Source organism: Ogataea philodendri, assembly GCF_020536065.1.
Source record: "Ogataea philodendri strain CBS6075 chromosome Unknown scaffold14, whole genome shotgun sequence".
Classification (NCBI taxonomy): Eukaryota; Fungi; Ascomycota; class Pichiomycetes; order Pichiales; family Pichiaceae; genus Ogataea; species Ogataea philodendri.
The window spans coordinates 73,232-88,845 of NW_025764159.1; the positions used below are offsets into that span (position 1 = coordinate 73,232).

A 15,614-nucleotide genomic window follows, 5' to 3' on the forward strand; every position below is an offset into this window, starting at 1 on the left:
TTCTATTTTACATCACTCTTCAAATAAATTCTCCAGCCCTCCTTCGTCCGGCTTGGACTTCTTTCTCTCTCCTTCTGTTTCCCCGTCTTCGTCGTCTTCTGCTTTACGTTTCTTCTCGTCGTCACTCTCTTCGTCGAAAAGGTCGCCAACATCACTCTTATCGTCCTCGCTCTCGTCTTTCTTCACTTCCTCCTCATCTTCATCTTCGCTCTCAACAACGAACTCCTTCTTCTTCTTGCGTCCTCCCTTCTTCTTCTTGGGTTTGTCCTCAGAAGTGACGTCGAGCTCGTCCCTGTTGTCCTTGTCCTCTTCCAACCGCTGTTGATTCCACGCCTTGGTGGTCTCTTCAAGCTGTTTTCTCTCCTCGGCAAGCTTCTCCTCAAGCTTCTTTCTCTCCTCCTCTTCCTTCTTCTTTTGCTCCAGCTTTCTCTGTTCCTCCAGAGTCTTGAGCTTCTTGGCTTCACGAAGCTTGCTCTCCAAACCTCCTTCGTAATCCTTCTGTTCGGCAATAGCCTTCTCCAACTGCTTGGTCAACGTGTTACCCATGTTGGCTCTCAACTTGAGCTCCTCGGCAGGGAAAGGAAGGTGGCTTTCATTGGCAGCCAGATCGTTCAGGGTCTCAATAGCCTTACCTAGTCCAACGACACACTCTTCCAAATCGCTGATAGTTCTCTTGGAACTTGGTTGTTTTCTCAAAAATTCGGCAATCTGGAAATGAACAAACGCAATGTTGAATCTCAACGATGGAATGCTGCTGAACTTAAAAGACTTCTCGGCAATTTCAAGAGACGTTTTGAAGTACTCGAGATTCTTTTCCGACATTGCTCTATAAAGCCATGCTCTGCTGATGAAATTTAGAATGTTAGCATCTTGGCCATTAGTGAAACGAGTCAAGGCTAGCTGATAACTCTCAATACTTTTGGCATATTGTTTGGCTTCCAGAAAACAGTGTCCAAGATTCATGTAAACAGAAATGTCCTGTAACGATTCTCTCACTTTTCTGAAAATTTCAAGGGCCAAACCGATCTGCTTCTTGTCAGCAAATATGATGGCGATTCCTTGTGCAGCATAAGCGTCCTTTGGATCGATGGAAAGAACCTTTTGATAAAGTTGAGCACCACGAGTGTAGTACTGCTCTTTCTTTTGCTGGTCCTTGGCTTCCCTGGCAAGAGTAGCATAAACGTTTCCTAATGAAACCAAGGCATAACAGTCGTGAGATGTGTGCTTGACCAGAGTCTCTCTGTGGTGTTCACTTTCCAAGTCTTTACCTTTTGTATCCATGTATTTCTTCCCGAACTTCTTGACGTACCATCCATAGAAAGATCTCACTTCCAAATCATCTGAGGCCTCATCCAAAAGCTGTGTAAGTTCCTCATGGATATCTTCTTTATCAGAAAGACATGTGAGGAGCAACCACCTTAATCTGGCGCTGTGGTAACCTGGACATTGCTCAATGATTTGTTGGTACTTCAACTTCGCACTCTCAATATCATTCTGGGATTCCTTACACCGAGCGACGTTGTAATTCAAAATGAGTTTGATAGCATCTTTCTTGGTGCTCTCGTCTTCTTGTGACTCAAGGGCTTGTAAACTATTCTCAAAATAGGAAAGTGGATCATTTTCATTCTTCAGCAATGACAACACTCCGATATTATTGAGCAAAGCAAACGAAAGCTCGGTATCTGACTTACCTAGCGAAACTTCTTTCTCTTTCAACAGAGTCAAAAATTTGAGTGATTGTGAGATGTCTCTAGTTTCGTAAAGAGTGGCCAGAGTAATAAGGGCAGAAGTGTTCAATGACTCTCCATGTTCCTTTGCAAGAGAAACGTATTTCTCCAAGAACGAAATGGCCTTGTCAGCTTGCTTAGGGTTCTTGCTGTAAAGCATTCCCAAAGCAAATGTGACTTCAAGTATACGTGGATGAGATGCCTGTAATTTCTCGAACGATCTGATGGCATCGTTGATGTCATTTCTTAGAACAAGACATTGTCCATATCCGAATCTTGCCAGCAAGTTGTTCTCATTCAATTTGATTGAGCTGCTAAAGTATTTCTGAGCTTGAAGAGCATCGTTTTGAACGAACTTGCATCTGGCAAGCCAGAAGAAAGCATCACTCTTAACAGCACTGGAGACTGTTGTGCTCTTGGACAACTTTTCACCAACCTTTTCGACCAATGCGTAATCTCCTTTGGAAAAGTAAAAAGAGGCCAAAATTAACAGGATAACGCCATTAGTAGGAGCATCGATATACGAAGCTTTCGTGAATTCCAATGCGAGAGTGTATTTCTCTTTGAAATCCTCATCGGAGACAGCACCAGTGAATGCATCATCAAATTTGGCAATCGAGATTAAAATCTTGGCTTCCAAGTTCTTTTCTGGGTTCACCTGGATCGAGTTTTGCCAGGCCTGGTTGGCAAGCTTTTTTCTGTCTAGCATCCAGTAGCACATTCCAATACCGATTCTTGGATCTGGTCTAAGCAATGGGTTCAACATCAAAACCCTTTGGAAGACTTTAAGAGCGGCCGTGTAGTTTTCCTTGTAAAAGAATATCTTGGCTTTGGCAACCAAAGCAAAACAATTCTTTGGGTTCTTCTTCAGAATGTTATCAAGAGATCTTGACTCTTTCTCAAAATTGGTTTGCTTGTTCTTCTGTTTTCCTGAGGATAGAGACAACAAAGCTTGTGAGAGAAGAGTTAACTCGTTAGTAGAATCCAGGGAAAGTGCGGTCTCGGTTTCCTTGGAAGCCATTTCATATGTAATAGAGCCACTTGCCTTCCCTTCTCTTGCCAGGTACAACCAAGCCAAAAATCCGTGCAAGGTAGATTGGACGTCTCCGGTAGCGTCCATGATAGTTGGTGAATCCAATGCGTTTCTGATAACGTTCAAAGACTCGTCGATTTTACCTTGGCTGGCATATGCCTTGGCGACAACAAGCCAATGCTCGGCTGCTGACTCCTCGTTTGTAAGCAAGGCGCAAAGTTCACTTGAATCCTCGGGAAGGTCGCTGACGGTATCAATGACGACTTCCTCGCCTTCCTCCTTCAAAGGAATGGTGATATTTTTCGAAACAAACGATTCTCTTTGCTTCTCATCCAGGGTACTCAAATAGCAGTCGGCATTCAAAGGAATAGTTTCCTCAACAGCCAAGAATGAATCTTCCTGGACCGGCATTCTGAGAATAACAAGAAACAATTAGTTTTTCAAGTTTTTCGAAAACACTGGTTATTACCCGGGCCAGTGCTAAAAAATTATTTTAAATCTTTAAGCTAGACAGTTATCAGGATGGGCTCCAGGGTGCGTCGAATATATGTGGGAGCTATTGCTCCTTCTCTTGTCGATAATATTGGAGATTTGGAGAAAAGGTTTGAGAAGTTTGGTAAGATCGAGAAAGGTTTCTCACTTCATACTAAAGAAATTTTGGGCTACCATTACGGATACATCATGATGCATATTGCCGATGATCAATTAGCTAAACTTATACGTTCATTGAACGGTGTGAATTACAAAGGTTCAAAGTTGGTTATCCAAGAGGCTCGGCCTGATTATCGAACCCGTTGGGAGAAAGATAGTCGGAGACAGGATACCAAGATCAAAGACAGACAATTGAGAGACCGGATAGCAAAGTGCCGGCTTGAAAGAATTGCTAAAAAAGATGTTAACCCTTTTGAACTCTCTCAGGTTATCAAGGGAAGAGAAAGAAAGGACCCGAGAAAGATAAATCCTGCAAAAATCACTATGAGAACCAATGTCAAAGGAGTTTTAAAGATAGTGAGAGGACGGAAAACCAAGGTCTGGGGTTACAACAAAAACAAGCATCCTGTGGATCTCGTTTGGAGATATATTGACGGAGAATGGAGAGATGGTAACGATCATACTGTCGAGAAAGTGAAAACAGATATCAATATGGGAGAGACTGAGCTTGAAATTAACGATGAAAAGGAGCGCACTAATAAAATGTTGGAATCATGGATGGATTCTTTTGATTTCGAAAAGCCCATGGAATTGGATGACGAAGAGGTTTTCGAGCAGCCTGATGTTGTTGGAGGAGAGATTAATGGTGATTTCGAGATTGAGAAATCTGAACCTGTTGAGGAACCTGCAGAAGAACCACAGGTGAGTGAAGAAGAGGATGAGGATATTGATACGGAGTTTTTGCCATCGTTCCTGAAGAAACCAACTGAACCGGTTGAGGAACAAACAGACTCGAAAAACACTACAGAGACGTTGCGTACATTGTTGAATTCCACAGAAACAGAACAAGCGCCGGTGGTTGAAGAGCCTGTTCCTGTTGCGGCACCTCCGTCTGTCTCAAGAAAGTTTGCCTTGTTCTTCTCGCACTCAGACTCTCCATTCTTGAGTGCCCAAACACAAATAGCTTCCCTGCCAACTGTCCAGCTTGGAGAAGACTACGACAAGTGGTTCTGGGAAAACCGCGGTGAAATGAACAGATACTTCAGACGTCGTCGCAGAGACGTTCTCCGGCAGACCAAGAAAACCGGAAGAGTTGCATTAATATAGAGTAATAAATCGATCGTATGTTACAAAAAGTTTGTCGTGCACGTAACAATGACTTATTTAATTTTCGTCGAAAAATATTCACTCTTTATTCCCAACATGGAGGTTAAACCGATCGTTCTCGAGAACACCAACCGTCGTGATGCTCTGATTGAAATCGAAAAGAAGTACAGAAAGATCTGGGAAGAGGACAAAGTGTTTGAGGTGAGTGCTCCTACCGACAAGGAAATTCCTTACGGAACTTCTTATGAGGAGCTCCACGCCAAGAACCCCAAATTCCTCACCACCATGGCCTATCCATACATGAACGGTATTTTGCATGCTGGACACAGTTTTACGCTCTCTAAGAGTGAGTTCACTGCATCTTTCGAGAGACTGAAGGGTGCCAGAGTTTTGTTCCCTCTTGGATTCCACTGTACTGGTATTGCCATTTCCGCCGCTGCTGACAAGTTGAAGAGAGAGATCGAGCTGTTTGGTGAGGATTTCTCCAAACTTCCCGAACAAGAAGATCAAGAAGAAGAAAAGCCAAAGGCTGCTGCAAAGAGAGAGGATGTCACCAAGTTCTCTGCCAAGAAATCAAAGGCCCAAGCCAAACAAGGCCGTGCCAAGTACCAGTTTGAGATTATGCAACAGTTGGGTATTCCAACCTCTGAGATCAAGAACTTCTCCGACCCATACTACTGGGTTACGTACTTTCCTCCGCTTGTTGAAGAGCAGGTTCGTTCTTTTGGTGGAAAGGTTGACTGGAGAAGATCTACCGTCACTACTGACTACAACGGATTCTATGATTCGTTTGTTAGATGGCAAATGAACAAGTTGAAGCAACAAAACAAGATCAGATTCGGTGAGAGATACACGATTTACTCCGTGAAGGATGGTCAGCCATGTATGGACCACGACAGACAGTCCGGAGAGGCTGTTCTCCCTCAAGAGTACACTGGTATCAAGATTGAAATTACCGAGTTTGCTGAAAAGGCTCAGGAGGTCTTGAAGAATGAGAAGTTCGACTTGGCTGGTAAGAAGGTGTACCTTGTTGCAGCAACCTTGAGACCAGAAACCATGTACGGTCAAACGTGTTGTTTTGTGTCTCCAAAGATTAATTACGGATTGTTCGACGCTGGAAATGGAGAATACTACATCTGTACCGAGAAATCTTTCAAGAACATGAGTTACCAAAAGATTTCCCCAGTTAGAGGTGACTACAATTACATTCTGAAGATTTCTGGATCTACTTTGATTGGTTCGAAGATTCACGCTCCTTTGACTCCACTGGAAGAGCTCAGAGTGCTTCCGATGGAAACCATTTTGGAATCTAAGGGTACTGGTGTTGTTACTTGTGTCCCATCTGACTCTCCTGATGACTATGCCACCACCAGAGATCTTTACAACAAGTCTGAGTACTACGGCATTAAACAGGAGTGGGTTGTCAAGGACCCAGTTCCTATCATCAAGACTGAAAAGTATGGTGATCTTTGTGCCGAGTATCTTGTGAAGGAGTTGAAGATCAACTCTTCTAAGGATACCGTTCCTCTTGCAACCGCTAAAGAGCTTGCCTACAAGGAGGGTTTCTACAATGGTGTCATGCTCGTTGGAAAGTACAAGGGTGAGAAGGTTTCTATTGCCAAGGAAAAGGCAAAGAAGGATTTAATTGCATCTGGTGAAGCTTTTGCTTACAGTGAGCCAGAATCTCAAGTCATTTCGAGATCTGGAGATGAGTGTATTGTTTCTCTTGAGGATCAATGGTACTTGGACTACGGTGAAGAATCCTGGAAGCAGCAAGCTTTGGAATGTCTCTCCAACCTGAACACATACAGCGCTGAGAGCAGAAACGCTTTTGAAGGTGTTCTCAACTGGTTGAAGAACTGGGCTGTTTCTAGAAGTTACGGTCTGGGAACCAGAATCCCATGGGATCCAAAGTACCTTGTTGAATCTCTTTCCGACTCTACTATCTACCACTCCTACTACACTGTGTCTCATCTTCTCCACAAGGACATCTACGGAAAAGTTCCTGGACCATTTGGAATCAAGGTTGAACAAATGACCGATGACGTTTGGGATTATATCTTCTGTAACATCGACAAGGTTGAGAGTGACATTCCTCAAGAACAACTTGACATCATGAGAAGAGAGTTTGAATACTTCTATCCAACAGACATGTCTGTTTCTGGAAAAGATTTGATTCCAAACCACTTGACTTTCTTCATCTACTGTCACGTTGCCCTGTTCAAGAAGCAGTTCTGGCCAAAGGGTATCAGATGTAATGGTCACCTGATGTTGAACAACGCCAAGATGTCCAAGTCTACAGGAAACTTCTTGACTTTGACCCAGATGGTGGAGAAGTTCGGTGCTGATGCTACCAGAATTGCTCTTGCTGACTCTGGTGACAGTGTTGAAGATGCCAACTTTGACGAGAGTAACGCAAACGCCGCCATTCTCAGAATGTACACTTTGAAAGACTGGGCCGAGGACGTTGTCAAGAACATCGACACTTTCAGAACCGGAGAGTACAACTTCTTTGACAAAGCATTTGACAACGAGATGAACTCTTTGATCAACGAGACTTATCAGCAGTACGATGCTACTAACTTCAAAGCAGGTCTTAAGTTTGCTCTCTTTGACTACCAAACTGCCAGAGATTACTACAGAGAAGTTAGCAACATTGGTGATGGCATGCACAAAGACTTGGTTATCAAGTACCTTGAGACCCAGGCCATTTTGGTGTCTCCAATTGCCCCACACTTTGCCGAGTTCATTTATAAAGAAGTTCTGGGACACAAGGAGACCATTCTGCACGCCAAATGGCCAACTCCAAAGGAGCCACTCTCTGTTTCGTTGACCGACGCTTTGACATACATCAGAACCTTGTCCAGATCTATCAGAGAGACCGAAGGTCAATTGCTCAAGAAGAAGAAGGGTAAGCCTGCCGACTTGAACAAGGACAAGCCATGTGTTTTGACCTTGTTCATCTCCAAGAGCTTCCCAGAGTGGCAGAAGAACTACGTCGAGCTCGTCAGAAAGCTTTTCGAGGAGCACAAGCTCGATGACAACAACGCAATCAAGTCCAGCATTGATGGAAAGGATATGAAGAAGGCTATGCCTTTTGTTTCTACCTTGAAGAAGAGATTGGCTACTGAGACTCCAGAGTCTGTTTTCAACAGAGAGTTGTCGTTTAATGAGATCGAGGTTGTGGAATTGGCCAAGAACGTGATTAAGAAGGCTGCTGCTATCTGTAATGTTGTTGACGTTAAGGCTGTCCCAATTAGCAGCGACAGCACTTCTGGACAAGACGTTTTCACCGGTGTCACTATCGAAGTTCCAAACAGCAAGATCTTGGAAAGCTCCGTTCCAGGACAGCCAGCCATTTCTATCAAGAATGTTGAGTAAAGTGATAAATAAATATACTGCAAGCGAAATAATGTTAATAGCGAGATCTATATGTCATAGCCCCTTTTAGCGAGTTCCTTGACTGTCCATGCCCAGTTTTGGTCGGCATAGTTGGCGTTGCGGGCTATGTAGCTTGGTTCGTGTTCGACGCCGTAAGAAACGTAAAATTTACCGTTATCTTTTTCGGTTGTAAGTTCATTGCTTAGTGCGCACTTGAGGGTAGCATATGAGCCTTCTTCGTTTGATACACCGAAAAAGTAGCCAAATATCTGGAAAAACACCCAGAATATCAACCCGATAAAGGGGAGTCTTGTGAAGTGGCTAAACAAGTTGGTGTTCATCACGAATCCTGGGTGAACAGACACACACAAAATCTGGGGATTGATTTTAGCAAGTCTGGACATGTATTGAATACCCGCTGTTTTGGCCATTCCGTATCTGAACCACGTGAAGAGGATGTTTGGGCGGTAATTAAATTTGTAGCTCAATTTGAAAGGGAACGGTGCCAGCCAATGACCCACAGAACTCACATACACAATTCGCGGATCTTTCACAAGATCTGGATCTTGCATCAACGGGAGCAATCTGCTAGTGATGAGAAAATGTGATATGTAGTTGGTTTGCAATTGGATTTCGAAAGAATCTTTTGTGACAGAGTAAGGAACGGCCATGATACCGGCATTATTGATGAGCAAATGAAGGGTTTTTTCTCTAGTTTTGAAATCCTGCAAGGCTGATTCAACCGATTGGAGATTGAGTAAGTCCAATTCCAAGTAATGAAGTTCTCCAAACGAATGAGAGGGCGATTTCTGACGTTCCAAAGCTTCCTGTTTCACAGACTGAATAGCAGTCCTGACACGATTCATGTTGCGACCCCCAACGTAAACGACATATCCATGAAGATACAAATGAAGAACGGTGTAATAGCCAATACCACTGTTTCCACCCGAAATGAAACACACACGACGGTCGACGTGCGGATCAAAATACGGAAGCTGTTCAGGGGAAAACATAAAACAAGCAAAGAATTTCTTTAACAAGAGAATTTCTCTTATTCCACAGCCTGAATATAAATTATCTATTTCTTTAGTACAAATATCTGAAATATGGATTGAGGTCCCCCTTCATTATGCGCGTTCTTTCATCGTAAGATTCCCATTTGGCGAGAGAAGTTGCGGTAAGCTTCTTGTGGTTTCGCGTCACAAGAAGTCCATAGTAAAGGAACATGAACACGATGGCTAGACCAGTAAAACCAATGCAAATTCCCAAACCTTTGACGTAGTCTGGAGATTCTTTATCTGGGAAGATGAAAGAGGCAATGATACCTCCAATGTTTCCGAATCCGACAACAAAGGCCGTTCCCACGGCCTTTCTGATGTGACCAGAGAAATTAAGACTGATCCAGCACACAACAATAGGCATACTTGAGTAAAGTCCACAGGCAACAAGGAAACATCCTCCGTATTTAACGTGATAGTGCTCACCACCTGCAAGAATCATAGACAAACCTGCAATTGCGACACAGGCAGCAACGACTGCGTATGGGAGTCTAAACTTGTGAAAGTCAGAGGCAAAGGCCAAAATGATGGAGAATCCCAAAGAGCAGAGCCATGGGTAAATCGAGTGTGCTTGAGCGTCCATTGCTGTGTATCCGAGAAGCTTGATGATGGTTGGGGCAAAGTAGGCGTAAGAGTAAGAAGGAATAACCAAGCAGAAGTAGATCAAGGCTCCAAGATAAAGCATTGGGTCTTTGAAAACCTCAAGAACGTCTTTGACGGTTTGCTTGACCTCAAATCCAGAGTTACCGGAGTAGATCTCCAACTTCTTCTTCAAAAACTTCACTTCGTTGCTCTTCAAGAACTTGGCATCTTCTGGGAAATCGGTGATAAGGAAGTAAAGCAAGAATCCAAGACCAGCACTGAAGGTACCTTCAATGATATAAATCCATTGCCAGGCCTCGAGTCCGTGAACGCCATTCAAATCGTAAATTCTGTAGGCGATAGCACCACCACATCCACCAGCAACAGAGGTACAACTGAAGAAAATACTAAACCGACGTTGGGCCTCAGATTTGGAGTAGAAGTTGGCCATGATGTAGAAAATTCCAGGGAAACTTCCAGCTTCGCAGAATCCAAGAATAACTCTGGTAGCAACTAAACCACCAAAGTTCTTCACAAATCCGGTCGCAAGAGTCACGACACCAAAAAGAACAATCATCATACTCATCCACAAGTGTGGTTTCACGATTTTCAAACAGTAGTTAGAAACAACTTCGAAAATAACGTATGGAACAAAGAAAACAGTCAAGGCGGTGTTGAACTGTTCACCATGCAGACCAAGGGATGTTTGCATTCCATAAACTTTGGCATTCGAGATATTCACTCTGTCCAAGAAGGCAAGGAAGTAGAGTAAACAAAATGGCGGAACAACGCAAAGGTCAATCTTCCACATCAAACTTTTCTGGTTAACGTTGTATTCTTCTGCGAGCTGTTTCACGGCCTCGTCTTTCTCGGAGTCGGAAAGAGCAAGTGCTGGTGTGCTTCCTCCGTCAGAGAGGGCGAGTTCATCAAGATCGTACTTCTTTTCTTCGCTTGGGACAGAAGACATGGTGAAAGAAAAATGAGTAACAAGTGGAGTCGGCCGGTTTTTATCTTTATCTGCAAAAAAAAGTGAAAAAAACCGGGGAATCGCATACACCTCTTACATCAGGATTTCTCTGATATAGCCATATGTTCTATAGGAAACCAAGCGCGTATATGCAGAGCTCCTGTGTTGGAACCACAAGTGATAATTTACCGGGCTGCCGTCCGCTACCTCTTTATTTCCTCTATTGTCCCCATGAATGCCCTTGGAACCCAAGGTATTGACTCATGCCGGTACAGGGCCGCTCGGACCTTCATATCCGGATAGATGACTGAACGGAAAATTTTCCACCTGTACGCGTCGGGAATATACTCCCGATACCGCACCCCGTTTGCTAGTACTTATAGGTTGAGATTTGAACAAACTCTGGTAAATCTTTACTTTGACATCTTGAGTTTCTACGTTTTTGGCAATTATCTGGGGTGAGGGGACTTCTGCCTCATTTATATTATTAAAATAGGTACTTCGATATTGCCTTCAATATCCGAGCGCTTCAAGGAATTTTCCATTTGCCGCCGTATCTTCGGCTAACTCTTTTTTCTCCTTTCGCATCTGGTGGTGTATGGGTTTGTAGAGCAGCGGACAAAAGAGTCTATTAGTTTCTCACACTATTATACAGCATCTATCAGTATTCTGAGTAGTCTTTATAGGACCAGCCGAACGGTCTAGCACGATCTCTCTCGCTTGTGGTTTTATAGATTGTTGAGAAGGTTCTTGCTGACTTTGGTCTGGATTTGTCTCAACTTCTTGAGAGTTCGTAGCAGGTTCTTTTGGAAGCTTCTGCTCGGCCTCCCTTTGGCTCAAAACTTTCCTGACTGTGGTTTCAAACACCTGATCCACGTTGTATCTGGTTTTGGCACTGCATTCAAGAAAGCCAACACACCCCATTTCTTGCGCCATCTGAGTTCCTTCGTTGGCCGAGATTTGGCGAAGATCCTCCAGATCGGTCTTGGTACCAACTAAAATTATTGGTATGTCTTTGTGCTTCAACAGTGAGCACACTCTAACTCCTTTCATTATGAGCGAGTTAAAAGATCTTTCAGATAGCACAGAATATACCAAAATAGCAGCGTCTGAATCAGCAATCATTTCCTCAGTCCGAGTGTCAAACCCGTAATCAGAATCTAGTACGTCAAGTATATCTATTTGGTAGATTTCGTTGTCGATCTCAGTCCTCTTGGTATATATGTCCTGGATATGATGATCGATCTCTTCAACAAACTGCGACTGCACATATTGGAGAACCAACGTGCTTTTTCCGCTGTCGATCTCTCCAAATACGCTAATCCGTATGTTTTTGGTCTGCACCATGTTAGATCTCTTGTTATTCGATAAATCCCACTTACGTTCAACATCTTGACGATCTCTATTCTTTAGTATATTAAAATATTCGGTCAGACCACCAATTTGGTTGATCCCTGTCAACACCGTCTTGCAGAAGAAACCGTTATTTTTGAAAATTTCTTTTTACGCAATCAATTATTTAATAAACCTCACCAGCTCTCCTACCCCTTATGATCAGTCATTTTTTGTCATCTCCATTTCTCGCACAAACTGATCCATCATGGTGCATGACAGTTTGAACATCCTGTTGGACCCAGAATTCTTGGTCATCACGACAACACAGCCTGAAAACCCATATTCATAGCCGTCTTGACGATCTGTCTCCACGGTCACGTGCAGCCCGTTCTTTCTGGAGTTGCCAATGTATTCAACATTCAACACGTCTTCGTTACGTCCCGGACGCAATTTTACGTAGCTCTGATGTTCAAGACGATTCCTCAGTCCGTTGATAACTTGCTCGTTCGTGAGGATATCGCTCTCAATATAATGCTGTTTTTTCCAAAACCTGGTACGTTTGAACTTCGGAACAGCCTTCTTCTTAGAAACCTCCGGCTGCCATTCGAGAGTTCCAATAAAACGTTTGAACCAGTTAGGGCGTTTCTGTTTCGTCTCCGTAGCGATCTCGTTCGCAGTCTCCCTTGCCTCTCTCTCTTCAAAATTAGGGTCAATAGGGGAATTATCCACCTTATGCACACCCAAGGACTCCCTTCTTGGAAGCAATGAAACTATCCGCTCCTTGATGTTAGAGCTTCTTCTAAATGCCCTCTGCTGACGAGTTAGGTCCACAACTTGTGATTTTTCTGTGGTCTCATCATCAAATATAGTGGTTTCATCGTGAACAATGAACGGTTGCTCGATCTGCGGGTCAGCAAAAATCGATGCGCGCGCAGGTTCTTCCTTCACGGTTTCAATCTTCTTGGCCTTCTCTGGAGTCAGAGTCATCCTCTTCCTGTTAGTGCCGTCTTCGGGAGGCATATCATAGTTAGAGTTGGCCATAAGAGAGCAGCGAATCGTTGGGAACGGCTGTTGCACAAACTTGTTCAAATGAGAATCGTGAGATGGTGCAGATTCGGCTATACGATGTGGCCTCAATATGGACTGGTTTGATTGTGATGAGATGATCTTGCTGCCATTCTCATTCTCTGCATCTGCAAACTTGTCTTCTTCAAAAGGATGAACTTTGAATTTTTCATCCATAGGCGTTAGAATCGGAATCTGAATTGCAGAATGCAAACTGTATGAATTGGCGTAAGATACTATGCTCTCGTCAACTGATACATCAGGTTTGTGAGTCTTGTGACGGTTTGGAGAACGCTTTGCTGGCAACAACTTAGTGTAATGCGGAGCCTCTGTCCTGGTCTTTTTGTTGTAATCGTTCATTGATATGTCATTCAGAGGAGACAAGTAAGACGACAGATTCTTTGAAGACGAATGCGAGGTAACAATACTACTCTTTCTGGTTAACTTCGATGGTGCCTGTTTCTTTGGAGTGGATCTCTGAGTTTCAAATCCATCCAAATCCATCTTAACACCAAACTTTTGAAGGACATCGCTAGTCTTTCTGATTGACTCTGACGCAGAGTCAGACGCAGACTCTGAGCCCGACCTGTGACCTGATCTTGAGATTGTCTGAGGGACAGGCTTTCTCGCAAGTAGTCTCCTGTTGAGCTTAGGATCCAGTGATGATTTGAATGCCTGATCATCCATATTTGACATCCTTGGTTGTGTCACAACCTTTTGAATAGAGCTCATCGAACGTTTAGCCGGCGAACGTTCCGGCTTAGGATTCGAGGTTTTCGAATCATCATAAATATCGAATGTTAGGTTGAGGTCTGGTTCATCGTCGGGAAACACGGCATTCACCATGTAAGTAAACTCCGAAAGATCAATCTCTGGAAGCTTAGGAAGGTTTTTTGGATTCACCGTGAGTTTCTTGGACTTGGCAAGTGATGATTTAGAAGATGACCGCGAAGCCTTGGATAGCTTACTACTGCTTCTTTTGTTGAAGGAAACAGATTTGTTGAGAGTCGAAGAGACAACCATAGCTGGGGCCCGGTTCTTGCTATTAATTGAAGATTTGGACGGCTTCTTTGGCAGCGCCTTTGTGGGGGCACGCGGCATTTCCTTCGTCGTCATTTTCAATACTTCCCCATTTTCGTCTTGAATAATTGTTCTTATGCTGGTAGACTTGGTAATCCCAAGTTTAGCAGACTTGATAGGAGATGGTGGCCGTCTGCGAGTTCTTGACTGCTTAGACGACTCATTCGGGTTTTCGATATGGTCTTCCTTGTACTTCTCCAGTAAATAGTAGAACATTTTCTCTGGGTTTTGGTCACCGTTTTGAAGATTCTTCACAAGTTCATTGATCGGAATACCATGCCACAAAGTTTGCAAATTATGAAGAATGTCTGGATCAATCTCCTTGATCGGCTTGGACATTCTTTCATCAACATCTTCGATGACAGGTAGACTTTGCTCAGTATCAGGATACTTCCGAAGCAATGGATGTTGAAGGATATCATGAATTGAAATCCTATTGCGCGGATCAACTCTCAACATAGACCATATAAGGTCTTTTGCTTCGTTGCTCAGATTTGCAGGCATATGGAATTTGCCTGTTTGAACTTTCAATAATAGCTTGCGAATATTCGAATCATCAAACGGAAGGTGACCTGTAAGAAGAGCAAAGAAGATGATACCGCATGACCAGACATCGCTTGGCGATCCATGGTAAGTCCTACCGGCAACAATTTCTGGTGATGCATAATGCGGGGAACCACAAGATGTTTCAAGCAATCTGTGTTTGGTTTCTAAAGCAGCCATTCCAAAATCAGCGATTTTGATATTGTGGTTTTTGTCGAGCAGTATGTTTTCGGGCTTTAGATCGCGGTGACAAATGTCGAATTTGTGACAATATTCAACAGCACGAATGATCTGTTTGAAGTAACCAACAGCCTCTCTCTCGGAGAGCCTTCCACGGTTAATCAAAAAATCAAACAATTCACCGCCTTCCACATACTCCAAAACCAAATACAGCTCGTTTTCGTTTTCCCAAACATCGTACAATGCCATAATATTAGAGTGTGAAATCAGTTTCATGATGATGATCTCACGCTCGATCCCATAGGGAAGACCATTGGGATCTATCTTTGGACCTCTGCCTTTCTTGTAGCTGGGGACGGTTCCCGGTGCTGCTTTTGGCACAATCTTCACCGCAGACAACTGCCCAGTAACACAATGTTTAGCTAGTCTAACTCTACCTGTAGAGCCTCTACCCAATGTACGTCCGAGACGCCATGGGCCAATCTTATTTTCAGCCTTTCGCTTGCTATTGGATATTGTGGAAGTTTGCGAGAGACGTTTGTTCGCATTAGCAACACTCTCTACCACGCGATCAATTTGAGGTATATCACTTCCGGTAGTAGCAGTATTATTCTGACGATTGGTAGCCGTGGCAGCAGCCTTTGCAGCAAAGGATGATACTCTATTGGGTGCCACAGAAGTCATCAGATCACTTTACTGAACAGATCTCTTTCCACGTTTCAATCGTAATCAAGTTCAAAAAGCCTATCAAGAGACGACAGAGATGAATTTGAACACTTATGATGCCTTAAAATGTCTGTTTGTGCAATGCAAAATATGATAGAAGGATTTTAATGTTTTCCTCCTTCCATTCCTCTATGTTATTATTGAAAACAAATAAATATTTTTCAGTCGGACCGTGTTCG

General features: G+C 43.4%; 9 protein-coding genes across 9 annotated transcripts; 3 read left to right on the forward strand and 6 right to left on the reverse strand.

The window, feature by feature from the left end:
- Positions 1–12: 12 nt before the first annotated feature.
- OGAPHI_006378 (uncharacterized protein) lies at positions 13–3,171 on the reverse strand (the record flags this gene model as incomplete). The annotated part of the gene is made up of 1 exon (XM_046207659.1): positions 13–3,171. One exon carries the CDS (start codon positions 3,169–3,171, stop codon positions 13–15), a length of 3,159 nt encoding a protein of 1,052 aa, XP_046058643.1.
- A 111-nt stretch (positions 3,172–3,282) lies between these two features.
- OGAPHI_006379 (uncharacterized protein) lies at positions 3,283–4,518 on the forward strand (the record flags this gene model as incomplete). The annotated part of the gene is made up of 1 exon (XM_046207660.1): positions 3,283–4,518. One exon carries the CDS (start codon positions 3,283–3,285, stop codon positions 4,516–4,518), a length of 1,236 nt encoding a protein of 411 aa, XP_046058644.1.
- On the reverse strand, positions 3,870–7,877 carry OGAPHI_006380 (uncharacterized protein; the record flags this gene model as incomplete). The annotated part of the gene is made up of 4 exons (XM_046207661.1): positions 3,870–4,406; positions 5,128–6,063; positions 6,190–7,521; positions 7,647–7,877. The coding sequence occupies 4 exons, from the start codon at positions 7,875–7,877 to the stop codon at positions 3,870–3,872; spliced, it is 3,036 nt and encodes a 1,011-aa protein (XP_046058645.1).
- On the forward strand, positions 4,615–7,899 carry OGAPHI_006381 (uncharacterized protein; the record flags this gene model as incomplete). The annotated part of the gene is made up of 1 exon (XM_046207662.1): positions 4,615–7,899. The coding sequence occupies one exon, from the start codon at positions 4,615–4,617 to the stop codon at positions 7,897–7,899; it is 3,285 nt and encodes a 1,094-aa protein (XP_046058646.1).
- Positions 7,900–7,946: 47 nt separating this feature from the next.
- Positions 7,947–8,912, reverse strand: OGAPHI_006382 (uncharacterized protein; the record flags this gene model as incomplete). The annotated part of the gene is made up of 1 exon (XM_046207663.1): positions 7,947–8,912. The coding sequence occupies one exon, from the start codon at positions 8,910–8,912 to the stop codon at positions 7,947–7,949; it is 966 nt and encodes a 321-aa protein (XP_046058647.1).
- Positions 8,913–8,985: 73 nt separating this feature from the next.
- Positions 8,986–10,506, reverse strand: OGAPHI_006383 (uncharacterized protein; the record flags this gene model as incomplete). The annotated part of the gene is made up of 1 exon (XM_046207664.1): positions 8,986–10,506. The coding sequence occupies one exon, from the start codon at positions 10,504–10,506 to the stop codon at positions 8,986–8,988; it is 1,521 nt and encodes a 506-aa protein (XP_046058648.1).
- Positions 9,125–10,056, forward strand: OGAPHI_006384 (uncharacterized protein; the record flags this gene model as incomplete). The annotated part of the gene is made up of 2 exons (XM_046207665.1): positions 9,125–9,177; positions 9,429–10,056. 2 exons carry the CDS (start codon positions 9,125–9,127, stop codon positions 10,054–10,056), a joined length of 681 nt encoding a protein of 226 aa, XP_046058649.1.
- A 639-nt stretch (positions 10,507–11,145) lies between the features above and the next one.
- On the reverse strand, positions 11,146–11,853 carry OGAPHI_006385 (uncharacterized protein; the record flags this gene model as incomplete). Its single annotated transcript, XM_046207666.1, has 1 exon — positions 11,146–11,853. One exon carries the CDS (start codon positions 11,851–11,853, stop codon positions 11,146–11,148), a length of 708 nt encoding a protein of 235 aa, XP_046058650.1.
- A 207-nt stretch (positions 11,854–12,060) lies between these two features.
- Positions 12,061–15,393, reverse strand: OGAPHI_006386 (uncharacterized protein; the record flags this gene model as incomplete). Its single annotated transcript, XM_046207667.1, has 1 exon — positions 12,061–15,393. One exon carries the CDS (start codon positions 15,391–15,393, stop codon positions 12,061–12,063), a length of 3,333 nt encoding a protein of 1,110 aa, XP_046058651.1.
- Positions 15,394–15,614: the final 221 nt, after the last annotated feature.